The sequence below is a fragment of the Capricornis sumatraensis genome, chromosome 22, assembly GCF_032405125.1.
Source record: "Capricornis sumatraensis isolate serow.1 chromosome 22, serow.2, whole genome shotgun sequence".
In the NCBI taxonomy this organism is placed as follows: Eukaryota; Metazoa; Chordata; class Mammalia; order Artiodactyla; family Bovidae; genus Capricornis; species Capricornis sumatraensis.
Genome location: NC_091090.1, coordinates 16,883,035 through 16,909,072, shown reverse-complemented (window position 1 = coordinate 16,909,072; position 26,038 = coordinate 16,883,035). Strand labels below are relative to the sequence as shown.

General features: G+C 44.1%; 1 protein-coding gene across 2 annotated transcripts in view; it reads right to left on the bottom strand.

Moving 5' to 3' along the window:
* Positions 1-26,038, bottom strand: part of ZFAND3 (zinc finger AN1-type containing 3) — a 318,501-nt gene that overhangs the window by 20,004 nt on the left and 272,459 nt on the right. For both annotated transcript variants that reach the window (XM_068994348.1, XM_068994349.1), the window contains one exon: positions 7,481-7,648. In XM_068994348.1, the coding sequence (XP_068850449.1) occupies positions 7,481-7,648 (168 nt within the window). The remainder of the gene's footprint in view (positions 1-7,480; positions 7,649-26,038) is intronic.

The following is a 26,038-nucleotide window of genomic DNA, read 5'->3' as shown; positions in this document are numbered from 1 at the left end:
AAATGGAGCACATGGGAACTTTGGAGGGTAATGGAAGCATTCTAAATTCTGAACTTGGTGAGGGCTGTACAACTTAGTTACTAAAACTCACTGAACTTTAAAACAGGTGAATTTTATGATATATAAATTATATGTCAAAAACCTATAAAACACACACACCTTACTGGGCAAAGAACTAACTGAAATGATTTACTCCTAGAATTTAAAAAATTTATTTAGTTTTGCAATAAAGCCATTTTTCCCCTCTCCATAAAGAAATATTATAAACAGGGTAATTTTATCAAAGAGTTTTATAAAATTATTATTGTGTTGCTATTGCTACGACTGAACTGTGGAAACAGTTGCAAATGTGCTAACCAGATGGAAAATATTCACTTCATGAGACAATGGTCCGCTGGTGCACCTGTCAGTGAGGCACGAACGGGGAACTGACACAGGCTTCAGTAACTGTGAGCTGCACGTTCTGCATTTTAGAAGCTTGGTCTCTGACGCTCCTTTATTGGGGAGGGGCTCTTCGTGTCTCCACTCTCTCTCGTCTTGTTAAAGGACATATGGTGCGCTGGGTCTCTGGGACACAGCAAACTAACAGGCTAAATATATGGAGCTGGTGTTCAGTCAAGGTTTGATTTGTTTTGCTCTAACACCTCAACTTGCAATTTACAAGAGCAGCAGAGGGACTAATCTGTTTGGTTTTAGCCCAGAACTCTTATACATTAAAGATTAAATGGAGACTATGGACAAGCACACTCTTGTTTAAGTAAAAGTATAGTGAGAGTGAAAGCAAGAGAGTAGCAAGGGAGAAAATTTTACTAGAAGCTGCCTCAAAATGTTCAGCTCCTCTCTGCTCTCATGCCTCCCATAGGCTCCCATCAACAGCTTTCTGTCGTCACCACTGCTGCTCCTGCTTTGGGGAGGGTGGGCAGGCACCTCCTTCCCTTGAACCGTAAGGTAAACACACACCCAGCTGCTGCCCCAGAACTGCTGGGACACCTTCGGCCTTTCACCGCCAGACTGGGGATAAAAAACAGGAGCCCCTACAGGGCTGGGATCTTGGTCACCACACTCTCTCTCTGACACAGGGCAGAGTATGTACTCGACACTGGACGGCAGTAATAACAACACCTAACCAGCCAAAGCAACAGCTATCCAGTTTCCCTGGATAGGCTTTCTGACAGACCCCATCTAGAACTTGCCTTAGATTCTTTGAGACACAGGACAGGATGCCAAACATCCTAACAATTTTAAATCACACTTGAAAGAGAGTTAAAATAAAGGCCTAAGTGTGGGCTTATTTGTGGTGGTTTGCGATGCTGGTGACGCAGGTCACCTACAGGCTTCATAATCAATCACTGCAGCTTCTCGCCCCACCCCAGACCCGAGGATGCCACCATCTGTTCAGCGTGCAGGCACTCCCCTCCAGTGGATGGGGACGGCTGTGGTGTGTGCACGTTCCCTTCCACTGTGTGCGTTAGTTCACATCTTCCCTAGACCATTCCTCTAAAAGAACTCAACAGCCCCCTGGGCTTTCCTGTGTGCTTAATTGAAAAAAAGAAAAAAAAAAAGATCATGTTGCCCCCATTCAAAATCACTGGTTTTCACTGCAAACCGATGTCCACACTCTCCAGACTGGAATCTGAAATCTCTTCCCTCTCCTTTGAGCAGTCTTTCATCACTCAACCCCGAAGCTCCATCAGGCTGCACAGAGGTCACCTGCAGACCACCACCCAGCTTGGTCCACACAGTCCCTCTTTCTGCACTTCTAAGTCCCATCCTTCCTCCTATGCCCCTACTGTGGAATCCTGTGCAGAGTCTGCCAGTTGGAATTAACCTCTCCCTCCCCAGATCCCCATAACATGTGGCATGCACCATGATCAAAACTCATGGCAGGCTGCCCTGGATGCCGGTGATTCCATGCATGTGACTGCCTTCCACTTGGGACCAGCAAATTTCTACTTTGAATGCATATTTAAATCACCTTGAGGATCCTTGAAAAACTAGCTGATTTCCAGGATGAGGCAAAGGTTAAGTACAAGATCACCCAGAATACATCAAGTTGTGCCAGAGAGTAGGAAAATACTTTTCAAAAAATGGAGGCAGGTCACAAAAACATGGAATTCAGCTCAAAGGAATTTTACTGGCCAAATCTGAGACAATTTGAGCAACAAAATAATTAAGTACAGCAGTGAATTATAAACCACTGAAAAAATATAAAGCCCATGAGTTCATATCAACAAGAGATAAACACGGGAGGAGGATGCAAATGCTGAATGCAGAGGACTGGAGTCAGAATAGCATCCTTGCACAACCATCACAGTAAAGATAGGTTCAGGCAAGAAGCATCAGTGGATGCTCAATCTAGGAGATATTTTTGATGAGGATTAGGACATTATATAGTCAAAGGGTTTCCCACAGATGCTTAACTAGTTAGAATGCCAAGAACACCCTATTTTTAGAGACATCAGACAACACCTGGACAGGGTGAATGAATCAACATTAATGTATCAATAATGAGAGACAGATAAATATCCGTGCCTCCCAAAGTAGGGGCTTTGCTGGTGTCTCAGGTGGTAAAGAATCCGCCCGCAATGCAGGAGACCTGGTTCAGTCCCTGGGTCAGGATGACCCCTTGGAGGGGGACATAGCTACCCACTCCAGCATTCCTGCCTAGAGAATTCCATGGACACAGGAGCCTGGCGGGCTACAGTCCATGGCTTGCGAAGAGTCAGACACGACTGAGTGACTATCACATCTCTCAGTGTAGAACCCTGAGGGGAATATATCGGCATCCACATGAAGAAACATCAGACGAACCCCAAGTGAGGAGTGCTCTATTTAAAAAAAAAAGAAGGGAAAAATGAGGGGGTGGGGGTGGGAAGGGTAAGGAGAAGGGGGTAGAGAAATGTAGTCTTTAAAAATGTGATCACTAAAAACAAAGAAAGGCAATGAAAACACTCCAACTTAAGAGTCTTCAAGAGGTGTGACAACTAAACGCAATGCTTGATCATGGACTGGGTTCCACACTGCTGCTGCTGCTGCCGCCTCTAAGTCACTTCAGCCGTGTCCGACTCTGTGCGACCCCACAGACGGCAGCCCGCCAGGCTCCCCCGCCCCTGGGATTCTCCAGGCAAGAACCCTGGAGTGGGTTGCCATTTCCTCCTCCAATGCATGAAGGTAAAAAGAGAAAGTGAAGTAGCTCAGTCGTGTCTAACTCTTAGCGACTCCACGGACTGCAGCCTACCAGGCTCCTCCGTCCATGGGATTTTCCAGGCAAGAGTACTGGAGTGGGGTGCCACTGCCTTCAGAAAATGCTGTTACAAAGTACATTACAAGATCAACTAGCAAAGCTAGAATATGGACAATAGATTTGATAGAAGCATCAGTGTCAGTTTGCTAAAGCTGGTAACTGTGCTATCCTTATATAGAATAATTATCCTGAGGAAATACTCACTGGAGTTTATGGGGATAGAGGGCTACAGGAAAGAGTCTAGGAAAGAGCTTTCAACTTTCAAAAAGTTAAAAACAATAGCCAGATACTCTTTCTGATTTGATGGTTCAGCGTGAGGCCCAGCCAGTCTACATTTTAGAGGCTTCCCAGAGTGAGAAGTGCCCGGAGCAGGGCTCCTCAGAGCAGCTGCACCAGCGTCACCTGGGGGCCTGTCAGACAGGCACAGGCCCGCCGAGGCAGAAGCGCTGGCCCAGCAGACTGTGCAATTCTGATGTCCACTCTGAAATCACTGACCTAAACTATGAGCTCCTACACTCTATGTTCTAGCTTCTATAGTCATCACAAAACCTAGCGAAATGCTTTATACAAAATCATACCTCAATAAATACTTGCTGAATTTAGCCTGACAGTGAATGAAAAGGCAGAAATGACCACTGAGGCACTGGAAGTCGATAAACTAAAGGTCCCAGCTAAAGCAGCACTCTTTGAGTTTCTACAGTGAAAATAAAATTTATTTTGAAAGCAGTAAAGGAAGTCAGATTACTCAAGAGGTTAGTAAAAGCACTGCTGTCCCAAAAGGGGGGATATCAGTTCACAGTTTAAGTCACTGTCAATTGAAAATAAGCAATAACTTACACAAGCTCTTAGACTGATATTTAAAAATTAATTCGGTGGATTTGGGAGGCAATGCACAGCGATTTAAATACCATGCGGTATGCATCATGCAAGATCTGCTTAGAAAACACAGCAGTCACGTGGCTGTGATATGGCCCAGATTTGAAGAGGATGGCCAGGTTTCAGAAGAACCCTCTCTAGGTGGCAGTGGGAGAGACAAGGCCCCTGTAACGACAACGGGCTGATCAATCTGCCTACTAAGCTGAAAATGAAACAAATAGATCCATGTTTATGCCGTTGTTTTCCATCTTGAGAAGTTAAGGCGCTGAAGAGACACTGGGAGGCAGGGTATCATTCCAGCCGCACCACACGCCTTTTCTAATTGGCACCCAGAAAGATTTCACAGGAAGAGGGTGTTACTTTGGTATTGTTGACTTAAAGGTTATCTCGTCGCAGTGAGGCAGAGGAGAATTCATCTTCAAAATTCACCTCTTCGTTGAAAGACCATGGAGTGTCTTGGCAATTAACAATTCCTATCACCTCTAGCTGTTCCCTATGTGAGAAGGCTCAGAACTCGCCTTACAAATTGCTCTTTTGAAGATCAAAGGGGAGCTGAATGTGTCTGTGTGCTCTCGATGAGACTGTGATTTAATGGAATTTTTAGAGGAGGCTTGCTGGCAGTGTTTGGATGACAGCCCCAGGCGGAGGATTCCGAGGAGCTCGGCCACTCTTCCCTTCGGAGCGTCCTCCCTGTCTTTAATTGGCACCTCATTAGAAATTAATGAAAATGACATCCTCTGTTCTTCCTGCTCTAGGCACTGAATGCTACAAAAAGGCCCATCACAATTCATAACACATTCAATTTATATAGCAATGGCTCTTAAGCATTATTTATGAGATGTGAATTTCTTGTCAGCAGTTAATAACCTGTACAGAGTAGAAGGGGAATGGAAAAAAAGATTGTGAAAAAGACTGTGAATATATATATATAAAGGCTTTCTGCAGGGGAGAGGTGTTCTGTTCGAGTTTAAACTGCATTCCCGAGTCTTCACTTTCAGGAGTAAATTACTGTGTTTCCCCTCCTCTAAAGCCTTCCTGGGCAGTTCAGTGTCTCTCCAGCACTCTGCGCAGCCTCAAGAAGTAACTATAGAACTCACCTTTCCCTGAGAGATCCAAGCAGACAGGAGGAGGAACACAAGCTACTTGTCGCAGACAGTCCTAGAGGTGTGTGTTCCCATCGCGGTCGTTCGTCTTTTCAAGTGTGGCAGCTGACTCAGTCTTTCTGGGCACGTAAGTGTGATGTTCTCTGTGGGTCCAGCTGAGTGCCCAGCTCTCTCTGGGAAGGCTACATCTGGAGAGACTGCAGAAAGCTCAGGGCTTTCGTCTCCAGCAGAAAAATCGAATCTCTATAAGCAGACCCTCAGTACGGGGCACAAGCCAAGGGACACGTATTACATCACCTGAAAAGAATGCACGTCTGTGGCAAAGGATCAGCACTTACTTAGGAGCCAGCCTCCTGCTGAGTGGTGGAGAGCGCAGCAGGGGAATCTGCGCTTACCAGGCCGGCCGGCTCACTTCACTCTAGGGACACATGAAGCCGTCCAATGTGCATTTCTAGATACTTTCAGCTGGGTGCTTAAGGCCGTGGGAAATGAGGCGGTTTGCATCAAAGCTCAAGGACAAAGTGGGAGACTCGGCAACAAGACCTCTGGGTCTCTCAGCGCTAATCTGTGAATTCTCATTGCTTACCTGACGAGGAGAGGAGGTATCAGCCACTGCCAGAGGCAAGGCGGCTCACGGGATGGACAGACTGCTTGACCCACTAGGGCAAATCCCGTGTAATACCCAGAATTCAGTTACTTTCGAGAAGGAAAGAAGAATGTAAGGTACAGGAAAATCCCATGATTCGAATTTAGGAATCCCCAAAGGCCTGTGTTACAAAAGCAACCATTTGGTCAGGGGAGCCTCACAACGCTGGTAACAAGCTGAACTGCTGAAGCCCGCAACGGGCCACATAAGACCAGAGCAAGACCGCGCAGACAAAAGGTCAGACAAACCACTGCAGGCAAAGCTGGTGAGCCAGCAGATCCCAGAGTTCCCTCAGCTAACCACAGCATTCCTTCACCACCTCGTCAAGAAGTTTACGTGACCTGGCAGGGCTGACCAAGACACAACCTAGGAGTAAGGTTCTGGGCTCAGCTGAACTGCCCCACACTGAGGGAAACAGGCGAGGCCTGAAAATTCTGCCAACGGCCTCCACCCACGTCTCACCCCACCTCTCTCCCCACGCTCTCACACAAACACTGATTAGGACAAATTAATGTCAGGCCAAAACGTCGCACCTCTCTGGTGACGCCCAGACTCCACATGCCAGTCCCCGCTGTTTCTGATATTGCCGAGTACCACACACCACAGCACGCAACGGATTTCTAGTCACGGCAGGAAAGGGGCTCTTACTTCGTCTCCATGAGATGCTGGAACGCCCTCCCGTCCTCCTCAATTCCAGCAGGACAGGTAATTGAGGGACAAGGAGCAGCCACGACCGTCTCTTCACAAGATGAAGGGCTTTGAGTGACTGACTGACTGCCGGGAGAGCCACCTAGTCCTGGGTACCAGCATCAGCGCTCACAGGAGATCTACGGCCACCCAAGCACAAGGAGGTTTCTAAAGCTCACTCTTGAGCTTTAGAAAGGATACAGGGCTCTTGGAGGCCAGAGCCAGCATGCCTGATGAGAGCTCTGTCCCAAACCATAATTTCACAATCCAGAAACACTGCAGTCAGCCTAAACACAGCGAACAATTCGTGATGCATGTGGTCAGAGGGAGAAGAAGCGTCGCTCTAAGTTCTGCTCCACTATGGGCAGGCATAAAGTTTTAACAAGGACACCCCTTTGCAGCAACTCTAAGAGTTGGTATTACACTGAATAACACCAAAGCAAAGGTTACTTTAATGCTATTCCAAGGGGTTAACTGACAATGAATTATGGTTCAAGGAAAATAATTTTCTAGTCAAACTTTAATTTAAAAGGGATATGGGGGAGAAATTGTCCATTTTTATACATAGCAAGAAGCTCATTCAAAATTAATAAATGAATTTTATGGTACATATCCCAGAGTTTCACTGGTTTGGTTAACTTCCAAATAAGTCATCAATGAGAAGGAACCGGGAATACGCAGCGGGGAGGAGCTGAGCGCAGTGACAACGCAACGCTAATGAGCTATGTGTAAGGGTAGTCGTGGACGTTTTAGCCTTTTTTGTTATGTCCGAAGGAAATCAGGGGTGTTTAGAAATAAGACTCCTCTACTCCCAATTTCCTGAGCTCCAAACCTACAGCCTGCAGGGAGGTACTCAGGGGGAGAAGCCAGGAGCTCAGCCTCTCAGAAGTTAACGCCCCACCCCACCCCCCGCTGGATGCTTACCGCAGCGGCACGATCCCAGTTCCTGCTGCACCAGCTCCAGTTTGGTTTGGCACTGGAAGCACCGGCGTCGACTTTTCTGTTTAGACCGGCTGGTCTCCTCGGATCGTTCAGTGTTCTCCAGTAGCCGTGGCCGTTTTACTGGCGAAGCCTCATTCTCAGACTGTGAATCTGCACAAAACAACACATTTGGGCGTCAGGGTTAGTGCCTGGCCTGGCGAGCCAGAGCGGACTAATCTCCTGCCAGGCACGCTACGGACCAGGCTACTGCCCTTGCCCAAGCGCCGGACCTGTGTGAGCCAGAGCCAGTTCTGACGGGCCTGGTCTAGGAGGCACAGATTGTCACAACCGTGCACCTTCAGAGCTGACCTCTCATGAGCCAGGCCTGAGCGAGGAGGGTGGGGTGGCTCAGCAAACATCAGTTCTATGTCATTTTTTAAAACAGCCATGCCGACGAGGAGACCATTTAAGCTGGAAACAGGACCCCTCTCTCTGTACCCCTCCTTTGGGTCCTGTGGGTTCATTGCTTGTACTGGTTATCTCTTCTGGGATCTCTGTCCTCAAGTAAACTACAATTCACCAGAGAAGGGACTACGTCTACTATTTCTTTATATCACCATACTTAGCACAATTCTGTACCTAAAATCAGTCTTTCATGGCTGATCCATAATCTTTTCTAGTAAAAATACATTTCTATTCCTATGCACAACTAAACGCACAAGAATCAGGCTCTAATATTGAAGACTGTTCCAGTTTACTCAGAGGGAAGAAGTGTCCTTGCCTGTTCTCAAGCAAGCTGTTCCATGACCTCCTTCACGGGGTGGGCAGAGACAGCGCCTGGTACTACAACCCCAGGGCCAGAGTCAAATTAGTGGGGTGGGAGATGGCGGAGGTAGTGGGGGGGCTGGTGGTGTAGGGTGCAACAACTGTTTTGTATAACCTTAAAAAGTAAAATGAAATGAAGTTTAAAGTTCATGTCACAGGCAGGCTGTAAATAACTTGCCTTCAAAATAAAAAAAGAGCCAGCTCTTGTGGGGCTCCATGCGCCTGGAATTACTGTCACGGCATAACCAAGGTTCCAAAGTGATCTGTGCTGAACCACCTCTGGAAGAGAGTCTCCTAAATGATCTCCTTCAAAACAAACCCAGATTCCACACGTTCTCACCCCACCACGACCACCACACTGGTCCAGGCCATCACTATCTCTGCCAGCCTAGCTGAGTAGCTTCTTAACCCACCTCCCTGCCCTTCCCCTTGTCCCTATAGTCTATTCTCCATCAGGCAGCCAAGCAACCCTGCTAAAAATCAAGTTAGAATCACTTCACTCTCCTGATCAGAATCCTAACAGCTCCCTTTCTTGGAGGAGAAGTTCAGATACTCTTTCGACACTCAGAAAGGCCCTGCATGGTGGGCCCTCCTCTGGCCCTGTCCCCTGCTGCTCTTGCCCTCTGCTCCAACCACACTGGCCTGCTGACTCTCCTACCCCAGGGCCTTTGCACCTTCTGTTCCCTTTGACTGGAATACTCTTTGCCCAGATCCACAGGGGATCTCACCTCTTAAGTCTTTTAAGCAATATTTTCAATGAGGTCTTCTTCCCTGAAAACCTTATGCAGACCACCCCTGCCCACTCTTCCTGCCTTTTGTTCCTCCACAGCACTATCTTTTCACTTTATCCTCCAGGAGAATGTAAGCTCCTGGAGGGCAGCAAGTTTCACCTGCTTTGTTCACTAATGCGCCCCCTTTGCCTAAACTCATTATTTCTCACATGAATGAATCTTCTCTTTAGGTAGTCCTGATTTTCTACATACTGTGCTCCAGTGAGAACCAGCAGGCTGTTAGCTGCACTTCTTTTTTCTTTTGGCCGCACCATGAAGCATGCAGGATCTTAGCTCCCCCACCAGGGATTGGATCCGTGGCCCCTGCAGCAGAAGCACACTCGGGAGTCTTGCCCACCGGATCTGCAGGGAATTCTGGCGGTGTTTCAGGGAAGGCTGCCTGTATCCCTCTCCCAGCCCCACTCTGTGTGGAGTGGATGCTGCATGTCACCCTAGCACCTACTGGCCCCGACGGGGGCAAATGCAACGGTTCCCCACGGCCACCATCCCACCGCACCGCGCACTGGCTGTCAGAAGGCACGCACCATTCACAGCAACTGTAAACTTCATTTTTCATTTCATTTAGTTCTTGCAGTCCTACATGACATTTTCCCCCAATACAAACCAACTAAACAAGGCCTCTGATGAAAACAATTGAAAGCCAAGTTCAGCCTATTTCCCAGCTCTGCTGAGCAAAGCTATCCAAACCCAGCCGGTGTTGAGGACTGAGGCAGCCAGACACACCAGACCCCTCCTCTTCCCCTACAAAAGCAACAAGCAACAATTTAAATGTAAATCATTACAAAGCAGCCTGCCAAAAGAAATATACCAGGCAGGGGCCACACTGCTCTCCAGGGGTCCTCTTTAAAAACACACAAAACAACCAACCAAGGCATTATTTGTATTAATAACCCTATTTAGACTTTTTTCCATTGGGTGACAAAAACAGAAAATTCTAGAGTAAAAATCGAAACAGAAAAATGGCGTTTTTTCTGAGAGAAGGTCCTACATTTGGAGCATCTATGTAAGAAATTATCCCCCAATTCTGGGCGGGCGCGGGTGCTGAGGAGAGAATAGGGTCCACACAAGAAGGGGAAGTGGCTGCAGCCTCCAGAGGGCCATGACATACCAGCACATCTTTTGCAATGTTCACATTCAAAGCTGTCTCCAAAGTGAGTCTGTTCCAAACAGTCAAATGTGCTGTCTACCTATATGGCACCCGTTTCCATTTCTAAAGCAAGCCTCTGCTACAAGAAGACAGTTTACTTTCAGTATGTCAATACCATCAATGGCTAACCATTTGCAAATAAGCAAGAGAGTGATATATGAAGACAGTATTTTTTAATATATGATTTCTAAGATTGAGAAACAGAATTCATATTTATATAATCATAATCATCATTAATCATCACCAAACCCAGTTGATGGAACCCCCAAAATTAGGACACGCCTGTCCAAGACCGATCTCTTTTCTTCTAATTCCCCATCTTGTCTGACCAGTGAGCATTTAATTAAAAAAAAAAAAAAAAAAACTAGAGTAAGTCTGCATGGTCCCATTCTGAAATTTTCCTTTACCCACTCCACTTTACATATGAAGACCACAGCATTATTTGTTCTGGAAGGCAGGGTGCAGGGGATGTTCCTGAAACAACAGGTCAGCAGGGAGGTCTTCCGTGCTGCAACAGCCTCTGGCGGCACTGCACTGGCCCTCCTAAAGGAACAGCACTCAGCAAGTCAGTCCTCCGAGAGTCAACGCTTGCATCGGTGCAAGCCTGAGTCACGAGAAGCAGTCCTCAGCGCGTCTAAACTAAGATGAAAGGTTTACCAGAATGTGTCCTTTTTCAGAATCAAGGAATCGCTCCTAGACACTGAGAGACTCACAACCTTAGCGTTCTGGAATATACCCACTTACCCTGCACTCAGTCAATGGTCTATTAAGTGGAGTGGAATCCTGTCCCCTTGAGGACTGTTCACCACCCTCCACAAGCTGCCATCCCAGTGTTATATATAACTTCCTGGAGAAGCAAACCATTCCTTGGCATTTCCTCACAAGTCAACTTAGTTTTAATTAGAAGCTGATGAAATAAACAGCGGTCTACAGGATCATCATCACGACTGCATAAGAAACTTACATCTCCTCTGCTAATTACTTAATGAAACCTGTGCCACGGGGGGAGAGGCCCAAATAAGAGAAACAGATGTCCAGGACAGGGATTCTAATTACATAATAATGAACTAAATAATTCAACTATTCAATTATAAATTTCATGCCAATTTAAAAAGGACCATCAGAAAGAAAAGATCCAATTATGGTCAACACTAAAGGAACCCTCATCTACTGTCTGTCTGAATAAATTAAACTTTGATGATTTACTTCTTGCTCAGAAACATCGCTCTTGTTACCCTGAAGCATTTTCAACTCCTCAACTATGATGGAAAACACCTACCAGTCCATTTGCATAATCTGAACATGGACAGTAAGGGTTAAATGCAGAGAGAAAGGTGAACAGAAATAATTCTCATACGCAGCTCTAACTGTCAGAAGAAACTCGTCCTTGCAAGGAGCATGCTCATTAGCAGCAGGAGTGTGGCGGCAGGCTGGAAACTGTTCCCACCCCAGGAGTTAGGAGTGACTTCTAATTAAGGTCCTTCATAAAGGGCCAACAAAGCACATTTTTTTCCCCAGTATGCTTTTCCCCGAGAACATAATCTAGTCTGTGTGTACCCACACAAGAGCTGTCCGCACGCCCATGCCAGGCTCACAGATCTTGACGTTCAGCAGACCCCCTCTTCTTCTGTCTACACTTACCCGTCTGAGGGAGATGCCATGTCAGATCGTCTAGTCAAAGGAAAGTCCAATCAAGAATCACAGTGTGATTAAATTAGAAAGGAAAATCTTAAAGTATTTCACTTTCCTAAAGGTAATTGTTGCTTTGTGACATAGAAACAAGTACCATGATTTTTAAAACATACAATCCTCTGAAGAGAAGAAATCTTCTAATTGTACTTTCCCAGCCAATAGAGAATAGTGGAGGAAAGACTTTCAATTTAGGAATACAGTTTAACTGGGAAACTTGACTGCAGACAACAAACAGCCCTCCTTCTTCTAAAATCCTGTCTCGCCTCTGACAGAAATCCACGTTTGTTCCTTACTGTCACTGTCCTTGTCTCTGTTACTCATGCTCTCTCCTGAAGATCCCCAAATAAACTGTGCCAGGGCTGTCAGGAGAGAACCCCAGTCTCCCTGAGTCTCCCGCGCTGTGCAGCCAGCAGCCCGCGCACAACCGACAGGGCTAAACTTGGTCATGCCCCTGACACCTCGGGGCGGCGCCGGGGCGTCCTGACCGTCTGCACGAGGCAGCACTTGGAGCTGAGCAGAGGAGAGTGGGCACAGCGGCGTGGCCACGAAGGAAAGGAAGCATCTTCTATTCGCTTCGCCCACACCTCCCCTTACTTCTGAGAGAGATGAATCTGTTTAATCTCCAGCTCTGTGACAGCTTCTGAGGTGCTCAATCAGTTTTTTTAGAACCTATCACAGTCTCTTGACAGATTGACATTTATGATCCCAACAGCCTGTGCAAACATCGGTAAGAGCAATAATTAATGAACCCTCACACATCACTGCCATCTCTCCTTCGACCATTTAAAAGAAGGCTTAAGCTGCTAAAACCTCTGTCCATGAAAAACACCACATTCTCACTGGAAAAATGGATAAAAGACACTTCATAAAAATCTGTCTGAAAGGTACTTTCTCTGTTTCTTCTCATGCTGGCTTTCAGTGTGTGCAGGGATTAGCTTCCTCCTCTCCCAGCTTCTTAACTCTGTGTGTCATGAAGACTTCAGGAGAGAAAACTCCCTCATTACCCATTAAAATTCTGTTTCCATTTTATCCAACTGTAATTGCCCCCTCCTTTCTTATCTTCCTCATGGTCCTAGAACTATTTCGGAAGATCACATGTGTTAAAAAGCTGTTATACAAACAAAGAAGTTCGACTCTTTGGAAGAGGTCAATTATTAAAATTTTGTGGAGAATGCCTCCATTTTCATTTGAAATATAATACAAAGGTGAATTTAGCTTGATATACTCCTACGATGCCATGTCTTATACCACAAGCATTTTTAAAGTGTTCTCAAATTGCCAGACAGTGCTACTGTGAACTATGAATCCCTCTCCTTCCATCAACAGCCCCATTCCTCCAGGTTATTCCCTCAAGATAACACTTGCTCCTTATTGTGAGGGTGGTGGTCTCCTCCATCACAGCCTCAAGACTGAAAGCAGACCTCCAATTCATCCCCAAGAAGCATGTAATCAGCTTTTACCTTTTTATTTTGAACATTTTCAAAAATATAGAAAAATTCAAATAGCACAATAAACACCTTTATACACACCATTCAGATTCAACAAATAATCTGTCACACTGCTTTCTCTCTCTCCTCCATATACTCATGCAATACCCAACCATCTGAAAATAACCTGCAAACATCAAAATACCTCACATATACACATTTACTAATAAGGGCATTTCCTTACATTACCAAAATATCACACCTAAGGAAATGAAGCATAATGCCCAGAGTCACCTAACACTCGGTCCATATCTGAATTGTCTCCATTGTTTTCAACGTTGATCTTTGTTGTTTCAAAGGCATGTCCAATCAGGCTGCGGGCGTCATATGTCGATCTAGGCCTCTTTTAGTCTGGAACAGAATGCTCCTCAAACTGGTCACTTGTTCATTTATTCAAATGACAGGGACTTCTGGACAGTCCTGGTTGGTTTTCCCACGGAATATACCATCCTCCTGGACTGATGGATTGTTTCTCGGTTTCATCTATCCCTATTTTTAATGGCGTCATTTACTGGTAAGGAAAAGAGATTTAACTGGACACTTCCTCTGTTTCGTATTTGAGACCAGAAATTAAAACTTCTGACAAGTCCTTGACAAACCTACATGGCTGGAGGCCTGGCACAAGTCAGGGCAGGCACTGGGTTGTCAGCCCAGTTCCCACCGCACCTTGGCCGTCGGAGGAGGGGTTCTTCCTCGAACTTGCCCCACTGCACACCTGCCATATAGGACATCAGGCTGCAGTTCACCTGCGCCTCAGCAAGGAACGGTGTGCTTAGGTGAGCGCTGGGAGATGAGTTAGCTGTCAGTGTCTTAGCCCATGATTTCTTAGTCTAATGGCACTGCCTATGACTAAAGTTGGTCCCAGAAGGCCACAAGTCGCCTCTCTCATTATCTCCTTCCCAACAGCTTCCTGATGGTTTCTGATTGCCCTGCCCCTCCTGATGAACTCTACACTGTTGCTAATTATTCCTAAGACATCTCTTCATTGCCGATCATTCAACTCTCTAAACCGAAGGAAAACTTTCACCAGAATAAAAAACAAAGCAAAAGCCCAGGAAGGTTCACTTGTAATAATAATCGTAATCTCATTAAGTAAAATAACATTCTCTGTTTATCTGATCTAATTTATGCGGTCTTCCAAAAGCCCAGACAACAGTATTTCATTAATTATCACGTGCCTAGCACTGGGCTGCAAATCAGAACCACACACGGCAATGATCTCTCCCCTCAAGGAAGCCACATTCCAGGACAGACACAAGGAAACTTACAGTACATTAATGTAAGAACAGACTACGGACATAAAACGTGGACGTGATAAACTCTGCTGAGGAGGGTGATTAAGAAGCAGAAGAGGGAAAGGTCAAGAAGGGACCTCTTGAACCTACAAACTGTATTATGTATATGTAGAAGGACGATTTGCAGCTCTCATTTATCACCCTCACATTTTTTGTTAGCCCTGCTTTTCAAAATACCATTTGTACAAAACCTGTTGCTTATCTAACTTCTACCTCTTCTCTTTACCAAAAACCCTCTCCATCAGTAGACCCTTTCACAGTCTGAGGAGCAAAAGTACATGGAGAACACCTGATTGATATGTTTTCGGGGAAATAAACCTGTAGTATCAATACAGCTTCCCCCTCTCTCTGACTCCAGCTGGTTTCACGGGGGAGGGGGCAGGGGCCTATCAATACAGCTTCCCCCTCTCTCTGACTCAGCTGCTTTCATGGGGGAGGAGGCAGGGGCCTCGTGAACATCTCAATAGCAATAGTCACCCTTTGCAGCTGTTACTGGCCAGGTAACAACGTTCCTTGTTTTAGTTTCTCCATCAGCAAGACCTGTCCAGCCTGCTCAACTAAACCATATTACTTTTCCCCATAGATTTCTCAGTTACTCATTGTAACTGACAAATTACCCTCAGTAGATAATCTTTCCTTTTTATAACCTGCTTGGGTATTTTAGAGTTCAACAACATTACAATGCATTGATTTTTTTAAATATTACATTTATAGCATCAGCAGAGTACAGGATTCAGTTCAGTTCAGTCACTAAGTCGTGTCAGACTCTTTGCAACCCCATGAATCGCAGCACGCCAGGCCTCCCTGTCTATCACCAACTCCCGGAGTTCACTCAAACTCATGTCCATTGAGTCGGTGATGCCATCCAGCCATCTCATCCTCTGTCGTCCCCTTCTCCTCCTGCCCCCAATCCCTCCCAGCATCAGGGTCTTTTCCAATGAGTCAACTCTTCACATGAGGTGGCCAAAGTACTGGAGTTTCAGCTTCAGCATCATTTCTTCCAATGAACACCCAGGACTGGTCTCCTTTAAGATGGACTGGTTGGATCTCCCTGCAGTCCAAGGGACTCTCAAGAGTCTTCTCCAACACCACAGTTCAAAAGCATCAATTCAGTAATGTCAAAGTAATTTTATAAGGCATAATATGAAAAATTAACAGAATAAGTAAATTTATTCCCTGTTCTTTAGTCTCCCTATTGATGACTTGTATTTGAAGAAGCCAGGTGGGAAGGGACAGGCTAGACATCTTCAAATAATGTTGCACCCTCATATATTGGTCTCCAAAGCTGATGATTTGCCCGAGGGTTAACGTGATTTGACCCCAGGTCTTCTGCCAGGAACACTGAAAAATAGGTGTCCTTTATAGAAAAACACTTCAGGGTAGGGTGAGGACATGGGTAAAGAAGAATGAGGTATTAATTCAATTTTTCTGGCTTTTTGTTAAAAACAGACAAAAAGTCAAATATTCCCATGCAAATCATCTTATCCCCTCTAAAGCTCACAACTGTTTTCCCTGCCCTGACTTATAACGCAAGCCACTAGGGGAAGATGTAGAATCGGCTGAATTTAGTACTCCACTGGTACTAACAAAACAATAATAATAGTGGGGGGGAAAAAATCTCTACTAACAGAGGTCAAATTCCTAATGACAGTAATCTTGGCAATGAGAGGCTGTTATCCTGTGGGCTCTCTGCTCCAGGTTTAATGTACGGGGAAAATGCTTAAACGTTTATATTTTGCTATTAAAAAAAAAAAAACACGCTTGAATGCATAACTAAGTAGATGCTAAAATTAAATAGCTGATTTGTTTTTAAACTATTTTTATTTCTAATTTAGCATCAACTTAATTCAGTTCCTCTCTCTACCTATCACTTAGTTTCTTCCACCCAAGATTTAGTCTTTTGACTCATTACTCCCGGGGTAAATCCTTAAACTTATAAATAAACACATCTGTGCCTCATTTCAACTCTTTCCAATGTGAGACTAAATGAACCTAAAATTAGAACCTGACACGATGATAAAGAGTGCCCAGAGAGAGCCACGCCCAGGCCACTCCCACCGCCGGCTGAGCACACTCAGCCTTCATCACTCAGGGTTGGATCAGTGCTAATGCAGGTACTACCAACTGTGCAGGAGACTGGAGAAAGCTGCCTTAAGAGAATGGCTTATGAAGGAAAGAGAACCCCCCCTTGTTAAATGAGCTGCTGGAAAATCAGAGGCAAGAAACTCTACATAGAATTATTATGAAGATTATCTTTAGTTCATATTTGAAATACGAGAGGAACAAATATCTAACATTTTAACCCCCCCCCCACCAACTTTAGTTTTACTTCTCGTTTAAAGAATTATTACTTATCAAGAAGATGTTCACACTATGAACAATCATACTAAAAAAAATTACATATTTTATCAATGTTAACTTTCAAAATTTGAAAGTTGTACTGTGGCTATATAAGACAATATCTTGATTTTAAGAATTACACACTGAAGTTTTAGTACAACAAAGGTAACTACCAATATGGTTATGGATGTAGACTGTAACGCACACACACACGTAGATGTAACACACACACACACACGAAGAGTAGAGACGAGAACAAAGTCACTGTGGTAAAATGTTAATATTTGGGTGATCTGAGGCAGGGAGGTTCCTGAGAACTGTCTTCTTGTAAATTTTCTGTAAGTCTGAATCTATGTTTATAAAAAAACAAAAGCAATGAGTAGCCATACCTGGCGATGGCTGGCTGGAGGTGTCTACTGAATCCCTTCTCAGAAATGCTAATATTGCTCAGGTCTGACGGGAAAGTGCACGACCAAATAGTTGTAGCAGGTGATCAACAGTAAGGTCAAAGCTCACCCTTCTCCAGGTTTGTACTTACTTACTTCTAAGTACACTCTAACGATTAGTCACAGACTAGTACATGTCATTCTTTTAGTCCATAGTTCCTCCAGTCCCAATAAGGACCCAGTTTTAATTGCCATCAATTACTGCCACGGCTGTTCCAGGAAGGATGATGACCCAAGACCTTAAGATGTGATTTTAATCTTTCAGAAATGGATTTACCAACAGGATGCCAAAAGAGAAAAAGTAAATCTGAACCCTGGTGTTACAGGAACTATCAGTTAATGCCAAGCTGGAAAAGAGATTCTGCTGCAGCTAACACCTCCCGTTAAGACTGGTACTACACAAACCCCCTCCCCCAGCTCAATTTTCTTTTAAAAGTCACCCACTATATTTGAGCACATAACTCAAGCTATGACATAATATCATCTCTGGAGAAGAGTTGTTCAACTTTCTCTAGAAACAAAGAAACAATGCCCAACATATATTTTTCCCCCCAGGTAAATTTTGGCCTATTTTCAAGATAAAAATCTTAAAGATTGTCTCATATATTCTTCCTTTATCCCTTGGTGAAGTAACAGAAAAATCAACAATGTGAGTAAAGGGCCCTGTTTCCTTGCTTATATATGTATACATTTTTTATAAGTTTTGAAAGGGTAGTTAGATGTGGGAAATGCAGAGCTTGTAACTAATTCCCCTGTCCACTGAGCTAATAGAGATGTGGTTTATTTAAAATTCTGAGTTGTGGTTCTGCTATCTGGGAATGGCTTTCTGAAACTCTGTGGGTGGATGCTCTTAATGAAACAGAGAATTCAGAACGGTGGGGAGCATAAGGCCAAACAAGCCTTTATAGCAGTGTATGTGTATGTGCTAAAAATAATTACACACATGTAGTGGGAGGCTGGTTACCTCAGCCTACAGAGGCACTTGGCTAGTCAGATAACTAATCACAATATGAAGTCCCCCATGACAAGAATGCTTCCAAGGTTAAACTGCCTGATTTTTAATCATAAAGAAGCAAATTTATTGGCTCGAGTTCTCTCATGTTGGTTGGGATGCAACAGCTAGTCTTTTTATCAAGATTTTATAACCATGAGAAAAGTATCAACCCTCTGTGGCTCCTAAACTGTGGTTTGCCTCAGAAAGAAGTTCTCAATTTTAAAAGTTCAGAAAAGAGCTCAGAAAATAAGAGTATTTATTGCTTCTTGTGGAAAGCAAACTTGTCAAATTTCTGTAAGACTTTACACTAATACATATAGTAAAATTTTACTTTTAAAACAAAGCCTAGAAACAAAACAGAACAAAAAAATCGGATTTCCTCATTCTGATACCCAATTTTCTTAAGAAAGGGTTTTCTCGGCGCCCTGTCATTCACAGCCCTCAACCTGTTGAAACAAGGCTGCTAACTGCCCCGGACTCCACTGACCTTCACTTCCCTTCCCAGGTCTGCGCTCTCCAGTCTGACTGGCCTTGGATCATCACTTCCAGTTTCTGAGTCCACCTCTTTGTCCAACAGATGTTGTGAGTTATGTGAGTTCCTTCTCACTTTCCTCTGCACTGCCTCAAACTCCTCATTACCCTTTCATCCGACCATCAGGTACCTCTGTCCACATCTCTTTCACCTGTCGAGTATTTACCAGGCACTACATACTTCAGATTATTTCATTTCCCTCATAACAACTCCACGGCTGGGTCTGTTACTTTACAGGAGAGAAAATCAAGGCTCACAGAGAGGCCCAATCATTCTTCCAGTTCTATGGTTGGTAACGGGGCGGGGGGCGCACTGGAATGTGAACCCAGGAAGCCTGCCCACTTTCTCAACCTCCAATACCTGTACCTCCATTCTCTTCAGGATTAGGGGCTTTACCTTGGGTACAATCCTATCCCCTTGATTTCCAAAGAACCACAATGTTCTCCTGAGCCTACCTTTTCCTTCTGTTCTTCCACCAATAGTTAAATCAGAAAGCATAATCCTTAGCTTGTCCCAGGTAATTTTAGTTTAAGAGGATTAAACACATTTTCCTCTGATCCCTCCCCCCAGACCCAACTGAAATAAAAACACAAAGAATGAACCCACTGTCATAAACAGAACTCTGTGTGTTTTAACATAATCAGCAAGAGATTTTAAACAGACTTCTAGACATCTATGGGGTGGGAGTAGCTTAAGGCTGAAACCTCGTCCCTGCAGAGGTGGTACCAGTGCGTGCAAAGGAAGTCTTAAGAGAAGCAAAATGAGAAGTAGGGTAGAAAGTGGGGGGTGCACTGAAAGTGTACTTGTAACACAACTGTACTGACTCCAGGAGCAGGCCAGATCACCTGGCAACAATCTGGACAGCTCTAATCTAGAGAACTGAACACCCTGTACAGGCAAAGCTGTTTTCCATGGTTCCTCACAATCCAGTCCTCCTCCTCTATGAGTCTCTCAGTTTCCTCACAGAAAATCCTCCCTATTAACACCTCATCCCCACTAAATTCCACAGAGCCCCAGTAAAAATGCCCATTCAAGAAACAGGCATGGTAGAAACCCTTCCCACTCACCTAGGCCTTGTACCTTAGAAGCTGACAAAACACTAGGCTTTGTCAGGCAAATGAGGAGAACTTGAAGCATGAAGTAAAAGACTAAGACAGACAGGAAAGTTGGCATCAAGGCGATCAGAGAACTCACAAGCAGAAGAGCACAGGTCTAACCACTAACGATACAGGTTATACCATGGTGTCCCAAAAGAGAAGAGAACGTTGGGCTGGGGAATATCAGACAGATCCAGGAAGGACGACGTCAGTCTTTAGATCTTAGGGCCTAGCAAGTATCCAGCAAGTATTCCATCCAATGGGGGAAGGAAAAAAGATAACCGCTAGATACTTACTACAAATTCTAGAACACCAAGGATGAAAAGATGATCCTAAAGAGTTCCAGAGGTGGAAAAACCTTACATATACTACTTAGTATCAATGACATCTGACTTCTCCGCAATAACATGAAATGTTAGAGGTCAAGGGAGCAATAATTCTCATCCAAGAATTCTATACCTAGTCAAACTTCGCATCAAGATGGAGGCAAAAAGAGACATTTTCAGATATGCAAGAATTCCAACACTCTTAGGAACTTACTTGGGGGCTGTATTCCAAAATAAAGGGAAGAAAAGAGAGAGGAGTAAAGGGAAACCGAGGCTTAAAGAACAGCCAGTCTAGTTGAGGTAGAAAGATAGTGGGCTCCAGGAGGGAGGTCTCGGGTGAAAGGTGTAAATACAGGTTGGAAAAAGAGAAACAAAAGTATAAGCACCAAGAAGAAAAATTATATCTAAAAAATTACAATCCAAATATAAAGCAACTAAAATGTAGCATGACTTTTGAGCATGGAATACAACCAACACCACCACTATCACCTGATCTGGATTTGATGTAAGATCAGTCTCCTTAAAGGTCCAGGCACTGTGACATCAGACTCACAGAAAACACGAATCTATTCCTAGCACATAACTTGGCCTCCTGGCAGGGAACAACATCTGCAGAGTCGCAATAATGGAAATGTCACTTACTGGCTTTCAGTTTTTAGAAACACGCAGTGGACATAACATGGAAGACCTGCTGTGGTTACAGGCTGAAAATAAACAGTTAACAGCTGTGACAGTGTAAGAAGTACATGTGTAGCTGACAGGAGGCATGATAAGGAAGTACCTCTAATCAGAGGTACTAATCTCCTCATTAAGAGATGATGCTAAAAACTAACGGATCAAGAGAGAAAAGGATGAAAACAAATGATACAAATTCCAAATGCTGGGAGGAGGAATAGTTGAACTAAACCTTTGTGTTTCATACTACCTGACACCTCAGAAAGTACAGATATAAACATTTTTTCCTTTCTTCTACAGTTAATAAAAAAAAGACTGGCGGTACTAAAATAGAAACCGTCAAGAGAGAGATGCTGCTCTGTCCCTAGATTATCTTTCTCTTATAAACTATTCTGGGTTGTGATATGCTACCATGTGTTATTTTTGTAAAAATGAAAACATAATTAAAAAAAAAAAAGAAATGAGAACCACTTAGGCTCTCTTTGCTCTTTTCTTCTGGGTGAATTATAACAGCCAGAGACAGTCTCATTTTGGTGGTTGTGGTGGTGGTTTAGTCACTAAATCATGTCCGTCTCTCTGTGACCCCCTGCCAGGCTCCTCTGTCCATGAGATTTCCCAGGCAAGAGTACTGGAGTGAGTTGCCATTTCCTCCTCCAGAGGATCTTCTCGAACCAAGTATTGAACCCTTGTCTCCGATGTCTCCTGCACTGGCATCTGAATTCTTTACTGCTGAGCCACCAGGAAAGCCCACTATAAATTTAAACTATTTAAGGACAGTTTGGATTAGCTACTACTTAGAAATACTATTCTCCCCCTCAGTCCACAGTTCTCTGCTGCTCCTGATAGCTGTATTCAGAAAATGATGACCTTCAAGGATGAACTCCCTAGTTCATCTTGTCTCAGCTGTCTATATATTAAAAGAGAAAACCTATTTATCTAGATCTCTTTTCTTATCTCTAGGAGGGAACTAATGCTTCTGGGTTTCTGCCTCTAAAGAATCCCACTTGAGTTTCTTTTCTTGAAAGTGAAAGTCCTCAGTCATGTCTGACTCTTTGCAACCCCATGAACTGCAGCCCACCAGGCTCCTCTGTCCATGGGATTCTCCAGGCAAATATACTGGCTGCTTCTGCTAAGTCGCCTCAGTCGTATCTGACTCTGTGCGACCCCATAGACGGCAGCCCACAAGGCTCCCCTGTGCCTGGGATTCTCCAGGCAAAAACACTGGAGTAGGTTGCCATTTCCTTCTCCAATGCATGAAAGTGAAAAGTGAAAGTGAAGTCACTCAGTCGTGTCCGACTCTTCATGACCCCATGGACTGCAGCCCACCAGGCTCCTCCGTCCATGGGATTCTCCAGGCAAGAGTACTGGAGTGGGGTGCCATTGCCTTCCTGACCCAGGGATCAAACCTGTGTCTCACACATTGCGAGCAGGTTCTTTACTGTCTGAGCTACCCCTCCTCTAATACTTTCCATTTCTTTCTCTTCCTCATATACTTTTCCTTTGTATCTTAACAAGAGCAAACTGTTTCCCTATCTTAACCGCCTCTGCACCAAGAAATGCTTGATCCTGTGTCTCCCACCAACCACCGTTATTTTATTGGTTCAACTATTTATTTTAATGGCTCAACTAACTCCTTAACTGAATGACTTGTCTGCTGCTTTTATTTCCGTGTTATCAAAAGTCTCTTTAATGACCTCCCGACCAGGCTCTGGTTTCCTACCATAAGACACTAACTTCTTTCAGGTTTTCCAATGATCTGCTAGCCACAGGCAACAGCTTTCCTTGGTCCTCATACAACCTGGCCCCTCTTCTTGGGCATCTTTCATGATGCTGCATCAAGTTTTCACCCTTCTTTAGCTTTCGTAACTGGCTGGCTCCTCTTCTCTTTCTCAGCTCCGTAAGTACAACCCTCAGCCCCTCCCTGTTCTTCTGGATACATTGCCTCACCCACTTGTACACCTTTCATCACTGCCTGAAGATCGATGAGTTCCACACTAGGTCTATATTTAATAACTTCCTACAAGTACTGTCTACAATAACCTATATTTTAGCTTATCAAGAACTGAAAATAGTTACAGCCAGTTTTTCTCTCCCTGCCATCAGTGACATTGTTCTTCAGTTCCCTGAGTATATAACTGCATGCTTTCTTCAGCCAACTCTAATCAACCACTACATCCTGTTTTTGTTATTTTAAAACATTTTTCTCAGTGTTATCTTTATTCCTCCATTCTGCTGGCCACTACCCACACACAGAGCACTGTGAATGAATGGTTCTTTGGTTAAGTCAAACATTAATTTGCAAAAGAAATAAAAACTTATCCACACAACTGAGACATTTTGCATACTGAAAGAGACTGTAACATTGAAATGATCACATTATCAGGCTTCTTTAAAATAACTTAAAACATCAGAGAACTCCATAGAAAAACTAAAATTTCTCTAACAGCAGGAAGCCTCCTGATAGGTTAGTTCTGAAGGTACTGCATAAAGAGGTGTATTCACTTAAAGGCACAAGTGACAAACAACTGAACTCCAGAATGCTCGCAAAGTCTTGGAGCAAACGGGTAAAAGCCTTCTCAAAGCATTCCTCTGTGCTCTGCAAAGATTTTTTCGATCTCAAAGGTCTAATCACTGTGGTTGAGTGAAGTTGAGTGATCCAAGCTGAACAGAGTTATATCTCAATTATCCCATGTATTAGGTGCTTATCCGCTACTCAAAAGCATTGCCAGGTCGTATTTGCAGTTTTCTGTTCACTAGAAAACACAGTTCCCATTGCTAGACTTTCTCTCCACATTCCAGTAGCCCTTTAATCACTCGTGCTGACTCTAAGGCACTAAATTCTAAGTATAAAAAAACACATTTGTATTATATTTGTTCTTAATGATTAGCATAATTTATCCTCCCTGTCCTCACTTTTAAAAATAAACATTAGTTACATTTCTTGCTCTCTAAAGCTGGAATAAGTTCTATTTATGTTCCTGTACTTATTCTGTCTATGGTATAAGCTCCCAGGGGCAAGATGAATGCTTATCACTTCTTTTGCATGTTTCTACAGCATCTACTACAGGACTGTCACAGCAGTCTTTTAATAAAGTATTAGACTGGCTGACTGACTACAGGGTCTCTGCTTGTCCCATATCCCATGTAAGCAATCACTTCTGAAGGTGTGATCTATAACCACGACAGCAGGCAATACAATAAGATCATGGCTTTAATCGGCCATGACTATGAAATATTTCTGAAACTCCTCGCGATGGGGGTGCCTCAGAAGCAGACACAGGTATGAGGAATAAGTGCCAGCCTACCTGCTGGCAGCAGAGGCAATGGGACTGCCTCTTCAGATAGATGAGCAAGCAGGAAAACGGATAACACAACTTGTCTGGGAAGCAAGCAGTACGATGAGGCAGTAAAAACCCATCAGCATACATCATCCTATCAGGGCCTGGTGTCATTCCCAGCCTCTATTAGCCCTCGCTGCATCAGCGCAAGTCCCAGACACTTTATCCTGTTTATAATTGCTGATGAGCAGTAATAAGGGCTCCATGCCTCAGCTCTGTCCGTTCCACTTCGGCACCCACCTATTAGGTAATAACTTTTATTTACAGCCTTGCTTGATGCGCTGTTCTATTAGTACAGCCAGGAACTGAGGAGGGCAAAAAAAAAAAAAAAGTCTCCTTAATGGGCAGCATCAGTGCGAGGCTCAGATGATTTATAGTGCAGCTCTGCGGTGGTTCTTGCCCACTCCTGGGAAGACGCTTCAGGAAAGCCGCATTCCCAACACACTGTCCTCTAGCAGGCACACACGTGCTATGGAGCAGAATCTACTCGCCCGAAAGTCCAGTTTCAGAGGAGGAGAGGGGTGTTAAATTCCCTTGGTATCCTTTATAAATAGTGTTGGCTCAGGTATTTTGCCCCAGTGGAGCAATAGAACAGCTAATTAATGGAAGTTTAGGGCTTTTCTCCTTGGTAAGAGTACAAGCTGTGATAAAATAAATGACCATAACGACAAAACAGGAAAAAAAAAAAAAGAAAACAACAACCAGCTATAACTGCATTCATGGATCCAAGCAACCTGAATTCACACAAAGCATGTGGACCACAAGCAGCTCACACCAAAGCCTAGGACAGACACACACACACACACACAAGATAGCAACAAACCTCATCACATTTCCTTTTTCTCTTTATACTGGAGTGCATTTTTATCCTTCAAGTGCAAAAATTTCTCTTGACAAGATTGGCACCCTGGCTTGATATTCACTTATATCAGCCTTTTCTCAGAGGGGGGGCCACTGCTTCTTGCAAATAAAACCTAAACAAGACCTCTGAAACAAGCCTCTGATTTCAAGTTCAGCAAACTTAAACACACTTGTCTAGCTGGTCTGTAACACAAACACAGCAACTGGTAGCAATGGACCTAACTCTCATTCAGGGCACAAGCGAAAACCAGTAAGCTTCCCTTAAACTTTTCTGAACTCTATACATTGTGTGAGGTGCTTTTAAACTCACCTGAGTTTATTTACATACTGAGTATCCAAACATCTCATTATAATGAGCCTTGCTACCTGAATTCTGTTCTTTAATACGTGCAACAAATCAAGCAGATTAAATTTTACCCCCATCTCCCCCAAAAAATCCCCAGAAGAAAAAGCATTTAGCAGACATTTCCCTTTCCAGTTATCCACTCAATGGCCAAACCACTGTCAGTAAACAGTCACGTGGACACCATAACTTGTGGCTTTTTTCCTATGATAAAACATAGCAAGATGGTACCTTTCAGATTAGAGAAAGTTTTGCAATCTTGCCAAATATTTGCTATTCATTTTGTCCCCTACCCCAGGAGTCAAATGAACTCCCTCAGGACTCAAAATGATGCATGCACAAGGTAAAACATTTTTTTAATACTTTTTCCCT